The sequence below is a fragment of the Poecilia reticulata genome, linkage group LG20 (assembly GCF_000633615.1).
Source record: "Poecilia reticulata strain Guanapo linkage group LG20, Guppy_female_1.0+MT, whole genome shotgun sequence".
NCBI lineage: Eukaryota > Metazoa > Chordata > Actinopteri > Cyprinodontiformes > Poeciliidae > Poecilia > Poecilia reticulata.
The window spans coordinates 11,151,611-11,167,319 of record NC_024350.1 but is presented as its reverse complement, the minus strand read 5'-3'; the positions used below and the strand labels follow the sequence as shown (position 1 = coordinate 11,167,319).

The 15,709-nt window shown below is 37.3% G+C and overlaps 1 protein-coding gene across 2 annotated transcripts in view; it reads right to left on the bottom strand.

The window, feature by feature from the left end:
- tpk1 (thiamin pyrophosphokinase 1) overlaps nucleotides 1-15,709 on the bottom strand; it is a 73,028-nt gene that overhangs the window by 12,262 nt on the left and 45,057 nt on the right. For both annotated transcript variants that reach the window (XM_008396156.2, XM_008396155.2), the window contains one exon: nucleotides 10,887-10,995. In XM_008396156.2, coding sequence (XP_008394378.1) covers nucleotides 10,887-10,995 — 109 coding nt within the window. The remainder of the gene's footprint in view (nucleotides 1-10,886; nucleotides 10,996-15,709) is intronic.

Sequence of the window (15,709 nt, the reverse complement as noted above, 5' to 3'; positions counted from 1 at the left end):
TCTACTTACGGAGAGAAAGATATGGATTTAAAAAAAAAAAAAAAGGATAAAAAAAATACGGTCTATTTTTTTAAATGCCATTTAATAAGAAGGGAATAATTCTTTCTGGAGATTTTTTTTTTTTTTCTGGCTGGTTTCCTCCCACATTTCCAAAAACACATTTCAATGTTTCCTTGAAATGTAACGTGAATTTAATACAAGTGATTTGATGTGTTTTAGTTATAAATAAGACATTCCAGTAGTTACAAATGAACAAAGTTTTACTGACTGCCTGATGGCCACAACTTTAAGATGAACTTTTACTTCATGCACATGCCATTAAACACACTGAAAATAGCTCCGCCGAAGACATTAGCAAATACAAAAGCCAGCTGATTTAATGTACGAGCCATTTCCACGTTCTTCGAAGTAGATGGGTCTGTTTGGCTTAAGTGCTTTTATAAATGGATGCATACAGCTTTAATTAATTTAATGAGCATCAAGAAAAGATTTAAGTCTCCAAGTAGCTTTCACGTTTTTAATTGAGGTAGGCTGAACTATTCTAAGAAAGCAGAGGCCAAGAAAGCCACGGTTTTTATTAATAAAGCCACATTTCAGTATAGATATGTTCAATAGCATTAGTTTACTATGTTCCAATGTATTCAGTATGTCTATACATATATTCAATATCATTAATTTACTATGCCCCAGAAAGCTTTGAATTGACAAAAATTTGGGTTTACGAATTCAATGTCTATAAAAACTTCTTACCCCTTGGATATTTTTACACTTTTGTTGCTTTTAGAAATAAATCAAGAGCAGCATTTTTGAATATTTATACAGTTATTTTATGTTAGACATTTTTTTTCAAGAATTATCATTTTGTAGAAATGAGTTTTCACTTTGATATTAAAGTACTTCATTTTTTCTTGTCAAAACTCAAATTTTACTGATTATGATTGATTTGTAAAACCAATCAAAAGGGTAAAACATCCTAGAGGGTGAATAGTTTTTATAGGCACTGTAAAAGTGTAATGTGAAGTTGTAGCATTTTGCCTTGTAAAACGAAAGGGGATTCTTTATTTCAGCCTCTAAGGCCTGATTTTTTATTTTACTGATTTTACAAAGTGCTGTGAAACAGGGAGATGGTAAAAATGCAATTTCCCTTCTTTCCTACCAACAACATTTTAGGTTAGCACAAGCCATTAAAAACATCCTTTTGCATCTTTTCCCACCACATCATGGCTTGGCTGTGACTCTCCAGTAGAAAAGAAGGATGACGTTTTGAGAGCTGATGAGGTAATATAAGGTATGACTGTCTAAGAAATTAAGAGTAATGTAGTTGCGTTCTTTTGTAATTGGTAATTTATCATGTGCATGACCTCCTTATTTTTCCATCCCTGAATGCGCACTCTGTCTCCTGGAGAAAATTGCCAATTGAAAATAGTTAAATACCCAACAAATTTGATTGTGCTTTAAAAGCCCAGAAAATGGCAGGATGATGTGAAATGAAATCATATGCTTTCCCTGGCAGTATAAATAATCAGAATGCTACATGTGCCAGTACAGATAAGAGTCAATTTCTTCACGTCTACCTGCTAATAATTTGAAAGGTTAAAGTAAAGCTATGATTAGACTATCTACTTTAAAGTGTAAATATTTATCATACCAAGTTTGAAGCTGTATTTGCTCTGTGACTGTTTACGTGTAAGGCCTGGAGGTCTAAAGATCTCAAGTAAAATTCATGCAAAGCATTATGGGTTGCAGAATAAAAGTGGAAAGGAAAGAAAAGTAGCACACACTTCCAATTAAAGGAACGTATTCGTACAAACCAGACAGCGCAAAGAGGGAACAATTTTCTAGACAGCTGAAACAACTAATGTGTTCAAATATGTACGCATGCTTATGTACAAATATGCAAGCAGCTGTGTGAGATCTAACCATGTTGGTGGTTTCCAGCGGGTAACTTTTCTCCTTTCATTGTTATAGAGATTTATGATATTCCACCATTTCAAATTACTGCCACAACGCCTTTATTGCAAACTTCTGTAAAGCAAGGACAAAGCAGTGCCCTGCAGCAGAGAAACAAATCCAGACTAGGGGCTGCTTAATGCAAATAAATTGATAGAACGCTAAGCATTTCTGCAGGCGAAGCCTTCAAAAGTAAGTTCTCGCCCAGCGAGATCTCGGTCTGCGTTTCTTTGCTCTGGAATGATTAAATATTTCTAGCAGTCGCTGGTATCGGCAACCCAGGTCAAGCTTAGTGAAGGATATAAAAGGTGGCTTTGGTCTGAGTCTGTCATGGTTATGCAATATATTTTTCAGCTTGAGGAAATAAGAGCAAAATATTGCAAAACTCAGAGCAGTGGGTATTCCTTTCACAACATTCCTCCAGCTGGAAGAGATAAACTAATCAAATGATTATTTAAATAGATTAAAAAAAAAACATGATATGTTTCCTTGCACTTCACAATCTTGACTCAAACTATATTTTATTCCAATTTTGTAATAATGGCAAGGAATATTTCATGCCATCAGAAATGCAATTGCAGATATGAAAAAAAATGTTTGGGAGTCATTACTTTGTTTTGTCAGTCAGTGATAAAATAACAGTTACTAGAAAACTAACCGACCCCCATAATTTTGTCTTATACATTTATTTCTATTTCCCTGTAATTCCCTGGACTATTGCAGTAATGGACTGCACTTACCTTTGCATATACAATTAGGCCTGTGATCGAATTCTGTGGATAAGTGCACCAGACCTGAAAAGCTGCACCTTTTAAAGGCTTCACGCTTTTTACACTTTTAACCTCCCATGAGAACTAAGCAATTCTGGTGCATATACGATCAAGCAAAACCCAGATCTATTTACAACAAAAGAAACATTTGAAGTCTTGCCTGAAGTGTGTTTTTTTTTTTTTTCTTTGAACATCAAGGGTCCTGGCACACTTAATGTCTGGCATCTTCATTATGAATCAACACAGTAAATCTTCAGAGCAGAATAATGCACAAACAGAAAAAACACACAAAACCAGAAACATAAACATACAAAAGAAGAAGAAGAAGAAGAAAAACAAATCCCAGTGTGCACCTTTCACAGATGGCTGTTGTATTTTGTCCAGGGAAGGAACAGATGCAGTGCTTGACATTTAGAATGAGGACAATTTTAATAAAAGGAAAAAAAGACCTCTTAAAAATGTACATGATTAAACAACAGTTGCAAGCTAAAGAGCAAAGACATTTAAAGACTCGCTCTAAATTTGCAACAGGAAAAAAAAAGAGGGGAAAGTACTGAAACTTAGAAAAAGACGGAGATGAAGAAATCTTGAGAGTGAAAGAGTGGCAAGTGCTTTACTTTCCTACCTCCAGGTTTACCTAATTAGATAAGGCCTGGAGAGAGCTCCAAACCACAGCAGATGGGGCAAAGCCAGAAACAGAATCCCTGAAGTGTGTCAAGGTAGATGTCACAGGCCACAGGAAAACTGCTGCCAAAGAGAAACCAGGGCAGGGAAAGGAAAGCACTGAAACACCCCCGCCCCTGCTTGGCCAAAATGATTGGAGTTTAGGACCTAAATCACTACAAATATGACCTCCTCCTGTGTGATTTGTGGAAAGAAACATAGTCCCCTCTAAAACGTACGAGCATGTTGGGATGAGCTTTACTAGGGAGGACTTCATAGAATTCAAAAGGCTAGACGAAAAACTCAATTTTTTGGTGTAAATGTAAAGATTTAATGTCACAATGAGTGAATGCGCAAACTTAAGATCATGTCCATTTCTCTACTATTAAAGAATCTGTAAATCTAAGGTTTGTCAACTGAAGACAGAAGAGGGGATTTCTTTTTTTTCATTTTTAGCAAACATAAAAGCATCTGCTGTGGCAAAGTAGGGTGGAGAAACAAAATGAGCAAAGCTGTGCAAACCCATTCAACTGCAAAAAACACATTGCCTGAGGTATCTTCTGTAATCTGATATCAAATATTCGGAACAATGAAAACAGGCCTCGGAGAGAACGGAGGTTGAATGGAGGGAATCGGGGAAAGTAGAACTTGAAGAAAAAGAAAAAGCATGAAATACCTTTGTTTAAATTGACTACATTACAGCTGAAATTGAATGAGCCCGTGCATGCGAGCGTGCATGCGAGTGTGTGAACACATGCAAGCACCAGCTTGGAGCTCCAACACCCTTCCCAATAGTTTCCATAATCTGTCATTTCCTGCTGTGTTAGCACCCAGGAACATCAAATGAATGAGACGCCTGACAGGTCTCATTCTCTAACACCCATATGTCATCCTGTCACAACCTTTTTTTCCTCGCCACGCTCTGTCTGCTTTGCCAAAATTCCTTTTTTTATCTCCTAACATTTCTTCTGACTCAGCCACTTCTGGCCTGTCACCTCTCTGTTTGTCTCGCTTACCACCACATCCTTCTCTCCGGTTCACCTCAGATCACTGTGGATGATGCATTTCTATCAATGAAAATAGGCCAAGCATGTTTTTTTTTTGCTGAAGGAGATGTGGTAGCTCATCAGGCACTATACATTACACACACCGCAAACTGGGACTCAAACCCAGGTTGTTCTGACTGCACCACAACACTGCACCACAACACTGAACCTTGATATGTGAAAGATGCTCTACACTCGATACCATTTTCATTACTGCGGCAACATTTTCTGAAGGCACAGGGTTGTTTTTAGACAGAGTAAAAAAAAACAAAAACTGATTAATTACATTTGGACTATATTTTAATTTCCTTCATTAGGGCAAAACAAAAAGGAATGAAAAAATTTAGCTGAGGAAAAACAGTATATTATTGAAGCTTCATTACCCTGCTTGAGAAAACCGAATAATATCCTTTATGAAAGTGTGCACAATGATTCTGTCGTGCAATTATATTTCTTGATCATAATCATTTATCTTTAGTTCGTCTATGTGTGCACCCATTTCTCTGCCAATTTGCTGTTGATATAAATAAATGTTACTAGTGAGGGACAAAGTATAATTCAAAGAGAAATAATCTTTTTTTCCAGAGAGAGAGAGAGACGCAGCAAAGGTCATTGGCTCAGGACTGGAACCCGCGATGGCTGCGTCAAGGATCAAGGCCTCCATACATGGGTTGTGCTTTACCGCTGCGCCACCACCGCAGACGGAAATATAAGCAGCAGCCCTGAACAGTTTCTGCCTTTTGGTAATTTTGTACATTATTTTCTATATAATTAACTACAGCAGCAAGGTAGGTTGCTATAGGCATTACTTTGACATCTTTAAACTCCTTGCTGTCAAACCAAGCAGAGGCGTGGGCAAAAGAGCCAACGTCCTTTAAAGAAATTATTTCCAGCTTTAAAAAAGACGTCTTCTGCAACGTGTTATTCAGTCGGACATTATTTTCATTGTAAATGGTGAAAGAGAGTTTTTTTCTTGAACTTTGTAGCTAAAAAGCATTACAAGGTATTGAAATCATCACAGATGTACCTAAAGTTTCAGGTATCTCAGATTAAACATCGGAGGTTAAAATTAACAAAAAGTTTTTGCCATCCAAGGTTATTTTTCGAGCACGATGGAGCAAACTGACGGAAACAGGATGACATGCTGCTTCACTGGATGTAAACCATTTTATTCAATGTAGTAGAAACTCGCCCGTTGAATACTAATAAAAAATATATTAAAAATGCATGGCATTCAGCTAATAGACAATTTTTCTGTGAAAGTTTTATAGGCTAGAAATACTATTTTGATACTAGTAAACAGCTAGGGCACAGTAAAAAAATAAATAAACTCAAGATATGACATGAGTAGGAATACTTGACAGTGATTTGTAACTGGATGCAGTTTGCTGAGTGGAAGACAGACCAGCTGTAAACACGGCAGCATAATGGCTTTTATGCGATAAAGATAGCAGGGAAGAGATTTGGATGCTGCATGAGCACAACACCCCTCCCTTACCTTTTTTCCGGAACACTCCCACATTTCTCTTGTTTACAAAAAAAAAAAAAAAAAAATGGCTGGGCTGTTTGCAAAGTCATGGGGAGAAAAGAGCAGCGTCGCCCATTGCTGTTAAGATAAAACGTCTTTGAAAGTGAAACTGTCGATACACACGAATCCACTGAAAATACTGAACTAACGCCTTAAATTACAAAACAAAAGTCCGGCCGATCATGACGTATAGAAATTTTAAGATCATGAGTTGTTGGTTAATAGCATATCAGAATTAAACTGTTAATCTTTCGACAAAACATACATGTTTTGTCTTTCAATTCAAAATACTTTCCTTGAGAAGATGGGAACAAGGGATCCTGCAGACATATCCTGTCTGCATTTCACAATTTAAATAATGTTCACTAGAAATTACATTTGGAAACGTGACCCAGAGCTAGCACACAAATTCAACAACCCAATTCAAATATATGTATAATTAAAAGCTTGTTTATGAATATATGGACCAAACTATCAGTATATCATCTGATGAGCACGCACACACACTCACACGCACGCACGCACGCACGCACGCACGCACGCACGNGCACGCACGCACGCACGCACGCACGCACGCACGCACGCACGCACGCACGCACGCACGCACGCACAGTGATTGCTTTTAGTGATAGTTTCCAGAGGGGGGAATTTAGGATTAATGATGGAAAATTAATGTAACATGCAAAACGGTGAGTTTCTCAGCTGTCACAGTCCCTCCTAATGAGAGGAGAGAGATGGTAGGAGTCTGAGAGAGAGGCAAAAAAAGAAGGGGATGACAGTAAACTAGCCGGCTGTAAAAACAGGAAACAAAAGTGTGGAAAGAGAGATGGGTGTGAATTATAACAGAATGTGAGTGATAGCCTTGTTAACATGTACCAGATTCACGCCAACTGAGATGCATCCATCTCTCCAGCTGCATTTTACTACTATACACACCAAAGAATAATTACTAAAGTTACTACATCATAAAATTGTTATTTTTACTACGCTGCAGTCACATCATTATTCAGTAGCACATACCAATCCTTTGGTATTATTACCGCAATGCAGACATATCATTAGACACAATTCTCTTGAGCCACTAGAGCAGAGGCTTCCTATCCTTCCTTTGTAATGGTAGAAATGACGGCTCCTTCTTTGTCTGGACTCCCTAATTACAAAGCAACATGCCAGAGAAAACATGTGAGACTAATGAGGCAAAAACTTACAGGTTTAAACACAGATTCTAATTCGCTGCATGCTTTCGTTAACTTCCAAAATGTTCAGAACGTAATTTCCAATTGGCATTTTATGAAACATTAACTTTTGTTTTAAGGTTGGTGTTGAATCCAAAACAATAACATGATTAATAGTAGTTTTGTAAAACGAACAAACAAACAAAAATCTCAAAAAGTATTAATCGGACTTCTTTGTTTTTTTTTTAATTCTTATTTTATATGTTTGTGCTTTTTGGATTATATCTTAAGTGAGCATCCATCCATGGATCCATCAAACCATCAATCATCAAGCAACCAGGGAAGCTAGAAGTCGTAATCCTCTTAAAGTAAAGACATCCTGCATTTCCCAAACACTTTGCTACTTAAAAATGTAATTTAAATTTATTGCTACTAATTAATCTGCAAAACACTGATGTGTTGTCATTCCTTTTACAAACAATTAAATGTTTTGTGACGTTCATGCTTTCTGATTGATGGTAAAAGTGTTAAGTGTATAAGACCAAATGTGAAAAATAAGCTTGTTAAATCAAAGAGCAAAAAAATTGCTTTTTTTTGTTGTTGTTTTTTAAATGACTGATGCTTGTCAAACATTTATGGTGCATCATCTCAGCTTTGCTTCAAGAATGAATTGTTGCATTCACTCGAAGTTATGCTCATTATTTTAGCAAAGTAACTGTGACACAGGTTAAACATAATGAGCATGCTACTTTAAGGAACAATTTGACTAACAGACCAGGGACATTTTTTACCCATAAGTTATTTCCTAAAACACAGAGTTTGTATTTCCTCCCACTGCATCGATGTTGACCAACATCCCGATCCGCAAATCACTGTATGAGAGAAACTCCGGTTGTGAAAATAACTGTTTTCTTTTAGCTAACGCCTACATAACCCTTGAAATATTGTCAATTACACTTTGCAATTTAGATCAATTCAAAGACACTGCAATGAAATCCAAAGTTGTTTGTAAATGAAAGGGGTCATTTTCCAGAGGTAAATTTGTGCCCTAATAATCTATTTTTACTTGGTAAATGCTGAGGAAATGGAGTGAGGCTGAAGAGGAGAGTCTGATAACTAGTCTGGCTGCTGAAATAGGTACCTGCAGTCGAAACATGTCTGTTAAAAGCCATTATTACAATCTATGATATTAGACTGTGAATGAACTGGATGTGTTGATGGTATGCCAAAGCAAAAATACTTTATGGTAAGAGATATTCTTTTATACAGAATGAACACACTTTACCTAAGAAATGTTGCTCTTGTCTATCATTTTAAATGCAAATATTTTTTTTTCAGTTTGTCCAAACAGTCAGAGACCAAATGAATTAATATCTTGAAATATGTCAATAGGAAAAATATATACATATGCATATGGCTTTATATGCTTATCCCTAAAAAGCTATGTTTATACGTAAGGTTACTGCCATAAAATTGTGATTTCCCTTTACCGAGACGATTTCTCAGATGGCTGAGCTCTTGGGTTGTTTTTTCTAAAAATGCATGTCCAATCTGATTCCTGTAACAATGAGGGGTTGGACTGCAGGTGTTAAGCTGATATGTAATTAAAAGTGAATTTACCACAAAGCTACAGTGCAAGACTATATGATTTGGTAAAGTAATGACTTGTCTTAGCATGAGAACTCATTAGGGTTCTGCTGTCCTTTGGTAATTGAATTTACATCAGAAGATAAAAAAAATGCAAGTTAAGTGTGGACAGAGTGTTGGGATTTTAATATACTTGATTGACAGAGTACACTAATAGAAACCCACGTGAGCAGAACTGGTTTACCTAATTGCCACTTAGTTAATTAGCTTTAATCGGTTTACTCACCACCATTATGTTCCCATACACATTTCCTTACGTTTTTTTTTCTTCATAAATGTGGTTTCAGCAATATTCACATGTTTTAAATATTGCTTTTTGGGGGAGTAATTCCCAGAGAACTACAGCTGATAACTCCTGTCATAACTTTCGCTGTATGATTCACATGTGGAGCCAGCAGCAGTTCCGACCTCCTGGCAAAAATTCTCCAGAATATGAACTGTATTATCCTACATCCCGGAGCAGCTGGCAGTGGTCTTTCTGTGGCCTTTATATCATACTGGGCTAAATCCCCAAATCTCACTCACCCGCCTAATAACCCTGCTTGTTTCTGGCCACTGGTTTTGAAAAGTTTCTAGGACACTTAACTATTAGTTCTCTGAATGTATATAGGTACTGTATGTTCTACTTTATTACAGAGAAAATGTAAATTATAGATAAACAAGAAGAAGAAAAAAAGTGATAGAATTAACCAAAGCCAAGGTTATTCCAACTTCTCTTGGGCATTTTCCTACAGTGAAATAAACTGAAGTGAAATGCTTGCAGAATAAATGCCAATTAACACATGTCATCACATCTATATGAACTGATGTCAAATGTTATGTTCACTTTCAATAAAGTCTACCCTTAAATGAAGAAATAAATTTGAATAAAGTAAACCATCTCCTTTCGACAAGCAAGGCTGCTGCAGGTAATATATATACATGTTTTTCTTCACGGAGAAGTTTCAAACAAGTGTGGTTCACTCAAAAATGCTGAGAAGTTGAGAAGCTGCATTTAATTCGCAGCACAGAGGGGGAAAAACAACAAAAAAAACAACATACTGCTGTCAAAACAAACTCACAACCCAGAGTGGTGCAATCAGCCTACTGTACATACACAAGTCAAAATTGAAGAGAAAATGATGTCCTAAATTTTGGTTTAATATTCTGGTCCTTCCCTCAAACCCCAGAAGGAAATCATTACTTCTAGCCTTCTAAATATGCATGTGGTTAATTATGCATCTTGTTACCACTGGCTAATCTGCATAAGACTCTCATGTATTAAGTCCCTCTCATTACCATTCAGAAGGCCATCTCACAGGTGTGCCAAGTAAGTGCACTGTACAACATATTGTAGCCAAAAAAACCAACAAAAAACAAAAAAAAACAGAAAAAAGAACACACACACACACACCAACAACGAGTCGATAAACAAGGCGGGAAGTGCAAGCACATATGAATATTCAAACGTGTACAACGACATGATCAAACAAGCAGACGTGTGCTCGCTCGAGCGTGCAGGCTCCTAAAAATGTACACGTGCACATACAGGCGGGAGCAGTGGACACCCACCAAGAAGCAGACACATTATGCAACCCTGGTGACAGAAGGTCCAGGTTCCCTTGAATGGGTGGCAGTTCAGCCTGTGCCAACTCATTAAGAGCACAGCTGGCCATGTGGGTTGGAGTGGAGTAAAGCCACAGGGGTCCTCAGATGAGCTTCCAGTAGATTTTCACACAATTGTCAAGAAGACAAAAAGCTCTTTGAGGCGCGTTGTGTGTCATTTGCAAATGAAACTTGTTCAAAACCGCAGAATCACTTGACTGAGGCAAATTAAGCACCTGTAAATCAGTGCGTCTCCTTTACTTGTAGGAATGCATTGAATGTTAATGGGAGGAAAAAAAAAAAAAAAAAAAAAAATCAAGCCTGGATCTTATACTTACTTTGCGAAACAAGCATTAAAGTCTTCAAGCCTCTAGAAGATATAAAGATTATTTTCCTTCGCTGCAAACTTCAAACACTCGAGTTTATCCCATGCCGCTACACTGGCTTACTGTATGTAAACTGAAGCTGCTGATGTAAAGCAAGCAGGAGCGTAATAACAGCTTGTAAACAGGAAGGGACTCACCCAGGTTCCATTTGAGTCCTGTGGTGACTGTCTGGCAGGGTCCACCTACAGGAATGAGGCTGCACCAATCTCCCTCCAGGCTGGTGTTTACCCCCAGTCTGTGGTCGCCCTGCAAAAACATTGCATGAATGATGTGAATCGGTATGCACTGTACTGTACACGAATGCAATGAAAATGTGGAGCAGGACTCCTTGAACCGCTTTATTCCTGACTCAGCTTCCACACTCACTCGCCAAGGTTTCATTAAAATAAGTGATTGCTCTTGTCAGAACTGTAGTGCCTCGTTTTATTTCTCAAAGTTTAAACTGATCTTGACATGTTGAATTAGTTTTTGAGCCACAAATCATCTTATAGATAGCTTTAACTACATTTTCGAGCAGCTTTAATCTGACATTTCACAGTACGTAAACGAGTACAGTTTATTCAATAGCATCTTTAAGAAACATTAAAGATGCTATTGAGAAATTGTTGCCAGTGTCAATATGGTGTTGTACGATTGTATGAACATTAAAAGGAGGCCTATTTCTGAGGGATATTGCTCATGAAATGTTTTGTGTAGAAAAAACAGCATTTGCAACATTTCTAAATGCCACTTTACTCTTCAAGAAACTAGGATTGGGAGACCAAAATAAAGATAATCACATACTATAGGTGGAAGTAAGTGTCCAACTTCTAGGGCAAGATATTTATGTTCCTGTGAAGGATATGGCTTGAATAAAGCCACATGCCAGAATATAGAAAGGTCAAAAACAAAGTTTCTCCTATTTACAAAGTATGAAACTACCGAACTTGCCATTTTTTGATATGCTTGAGCTATGCGGCTGAATGAAACAAAGAAGGATGGCTATAAAGTGCTTTGTAAAGGTTTTCAGACATTTTTCGAAGCATGATAGTGCACTCAACAAAACTAGTTTTCATGGGAAAGTTGCAAGAAGAAATTCATTGTATGGAGATAAGTTACAATAAGTCAAAATTCCAAGTTTGGAAGCTGATACATGAAGATTTACAGATGTAAATATAGGTATAGTTATAGCATAAGTTGATTCTATTGATATGTGATTGAATCCAAATGCATTCTAATGCTGCAGAATATATCATAAATGCATTATTATTGCAATGTTTAATGTGCAGCATAATAGTTTTGAATAGTTTTGGTTGTACTGTAGTACTTCATGACTCTTATAACTACATTGTTGTGAATTCAAACTTATCAAGCTAGAGCCATTCAGCCTGCTGGACGGAGCCTTACTGCAATAGATGCCCAAAGCTGACCTGGATGACATCACTGAATGCACTGAAGGTCAAACTGAGTCTGAGTGGAGTTAGAATAATGGGGATTTACTAAAACTAACAACCTCGTTTCAATATTTAACAATAACACCAAAGCTTTTCTACTACTGTGTGGCCGTGTTGCAATCCACACTTTTCGTAGCTGTATTTGTGGAACAGAAATTAAAAACCGTGTATTATTTTTGTTGGGTTTAAAAGTGCCACACTGCCTTGTGTTGGTTATCACATGGAATTCCAGTGCAATATGTCACAGTTGTAATGAGAAAACCATTTAAGAGGCATGAATAATTTTGCAAGCTGCCGTTTCTTGAGTATGGAATGCTTCTGGTGCAACGTTTTAAAGCAAAGTACTTATAACAACATCAGTCATCTAAAAGTATAAAAGTGCCATAGATGAACACAACCGGGGGGGAACACATTGCGGTAACCAACTTAAAAGTGTATGTTTAAAGTAGTGTTTTCATAGCTTAGCAACTTGGTACTGCAGAGCCAGCAGGAAGGAATGATGGCAAATATTTAGGCTTTGGAGCTTTTGGTGTTCAGAAACAAACCTGTGGTTATTTTTGAAGCATAAGCACAGGTTATGTGTGTTATAGTGACAGAAAGGGATGCATGAGGAACAGGTATAAAAGGCAAAAATGTATTTCCCCCAACTAGACATATACCCTATTCAATATAGGTGGTTTTTTTTCTTTGGTAAAATAAATTCCTCTTGATTTGCTCTGATCGCTGATTGGCAGGTCAAATACCAAAAATATTTTTTTTTCAGCAAAACAACTTTAATTTTCAGTCTTGAAATAGATGTTTGATGCATTTTTTGTAGTTAAGTAAACAATTTAGATCAGGGAGATATGCTTCGATGGATAAATTGAAAGAATTTCTTCATTTTCAGTTGAAGTCAAAGCTTCTGCTGCACTTTTTTCCACTTTCTCACATTACAGTCCCGAGAGTCCTAGTCTACCTCTAAACCTAGCCCTGGTAGGCTCATCTGCAATCATCATTCCACAGTAGACCTTGAAAGGGTCCCTTAAATCAATACAAAGGCTATTAATTAAACAACTGCGTTTCTTCAAGAGCAAGGCTTACCTTAAAGCTGGTACCATTGCATCTCCATTAACATGAGGAACGCATATTAACTGGAATGCAGAAATATAATGGACAACTTTTACAACAACAACAATGTCTCATAGGTACCCCATTTTGAATAGCTCAATTGCTAAATTCTGCAGTGTAACTAAGCAAATACTGAAGTTACTACAAGGGCAACAGGTTTAATACCAGTATAATGGAAGTCACATGGGGATTAAATTAAAGGTCGCACAGGCCACAATGTTATAATTTCTAATTGAACAAAGAAATTATAACTTTTATCAAGCAACTACCAGCTGTAATTTGACAAATTAATTACCACGACAGTTATGAATTACATTAGACATACGTTGAGCGACGAGGCGGAAGAGCGACTAATACTGTTGTGAAAATGTCCTTTCTGTGCAGACGGTCTGACACACACACACATTGGCAGAACTTGTCATCCTGGCATCACTTCTGTATTTATTTACACTTTTTATTTAAATGCAAAGTCTTTGCTTAGTTTACTCCAGCAGAGAGGCTTGGATGATTTAACACTGCTCGAGTATCACATTTCATCTTTTACATCAGCCGCCTCACTGACGAGCCTTACTCCTTCAAAGAGCAGCGAGTAAATAAGGCTGTAGTTTAAAGCTTGAACCAGCATGCTGGACTGAATTGGACAGATGCATCGTTGCACATTGTGTCCCACAACACACAGAGCAGGGGGCCCCCAGAGCCTCTACGGAGGGTGGCTCACATCTCAGAGTAAATATCACTCCGGTTAACCGAGACTCAATACAGCACATCACCAGAGAGAAGCAAACCTAGCTCAGCGCACCTTCTGTCCTTATGTTATTTATTTATGAGACTCGAATTAAGCAAATTTAGCACTACCTCGAGACTGAGACTGATTAAAACATCCTCCTGTTCTGCAGAGTCTCAGAAAGAAAGTGTCTCTACCCATAATTTAATAGAAGATATGATAATTTTTGCAGTGCTCCGAGACTGCAATCGAAAACACACGACTTCTGCATATTTCCTGGTGGCATAATTAGATTAAGAAACCTTATTTGGAAATAAAATAAGACAAACAGGTGCAACCTTGATTCAATTTGAGCTTATTTGCGGTTCACAGATTCAGAGATTTAATCAGAAATAATGAAACATAAAGAATTTACTGAATAAAACATGAGGGATTAAGGGAAGGATTTCACCTTTTTATTGAGGGTTTAACGTTTATAGAGAAATCCTTTTTCTTTTTTTGTGGTGTTTTAATCTACAGTAGATGATCATGGTGCTATTGTCTATTCGATTTTTGAATTAACCACATTTTGGGGACATTTCATTGTATGGAATAAGACTTGTGAGATTGTCTGACAGTAAACACCTCAAATACATTTGTAACTTGAACAAACAGCGGTGGGCTTTTCGAAGGTTGAGCTCACCTTCATGTACAGGAATGCGAGGCGCTGGCAAATTGGAGCTGCGCTGACAAACGAGCTTAATTTACCCTCGCTGAAGTTAAGATTAATTGGAGGTGTTGAGGGATGAAGCAGCAAATGACAACACGCCTTTAGAATAACGACAAGAAGTATGACGAGAAGGCAGGAGAGCGGGGTTTGCTTTTGTCGTCGGAAGGCATCACAGTTAGTTGTTTGTCCCAAAGACTTCAGAAAGGAGCAACTCAGCAGAGAGGTTGAGTGGCTGTGGGTTCAATGCATGTTCTAAAAGGCAGGTGTTAAGCCCACTTGTAAACTCAATCATCAGCGGAGCATGAGAAAGTGGCTGGCACAGAAAAAAAAAAAAAAAAAGAGAAAAGAACAATTTGAGTGGCATCAGGAGAGACTCCAGCTCTTACATTCACAACAGCAAATTGGGACATTATACAAGCAGAGCAGTGTGTAGATGAGTGAGAAAGTGAGAGTGTGCATCTGTGTTTTTGTTCTTGAAGTGATTACTTGACGAAAAAAACAAACAAAAAAAAAACAACAAAGCTTTCAACTCTTTAATCAAGGTAGAAACAGAGCAAAGAAACATTTTTTGAGGGAGAAATGAAAATAGGGAGAGCGCCTGGGAGATGGATGATTTGGAAGTTGTTAAGGGGCAGTGTTAGCCTAGTTTGAAGAAAATAGATTCTGAGCCTGCTTATGTATGCAGTAATTATATGCATCTTATAGGGAACATATAGTTATAACACCACCACGATAAAAGTTCAGGTCTTTGGAGGCCGTCATTACATAAGACTTTCTTCCAGAGAATATATTTATTGCTTTACTTTTGCTGCAACTAGGTGTTGGCTGGTTTAGGAATCTTTTTTTCATACAAATATAAAGCAAAAAAACAAAATTAAAAATTATTTCTTCTCTTTTAAATATGGCAGCAACAATCATTAATTTTATCTGCTAAAGCAACACAAAATATTGATTGGTACAGATGTAATAAAGTTCACTTTAGTCATA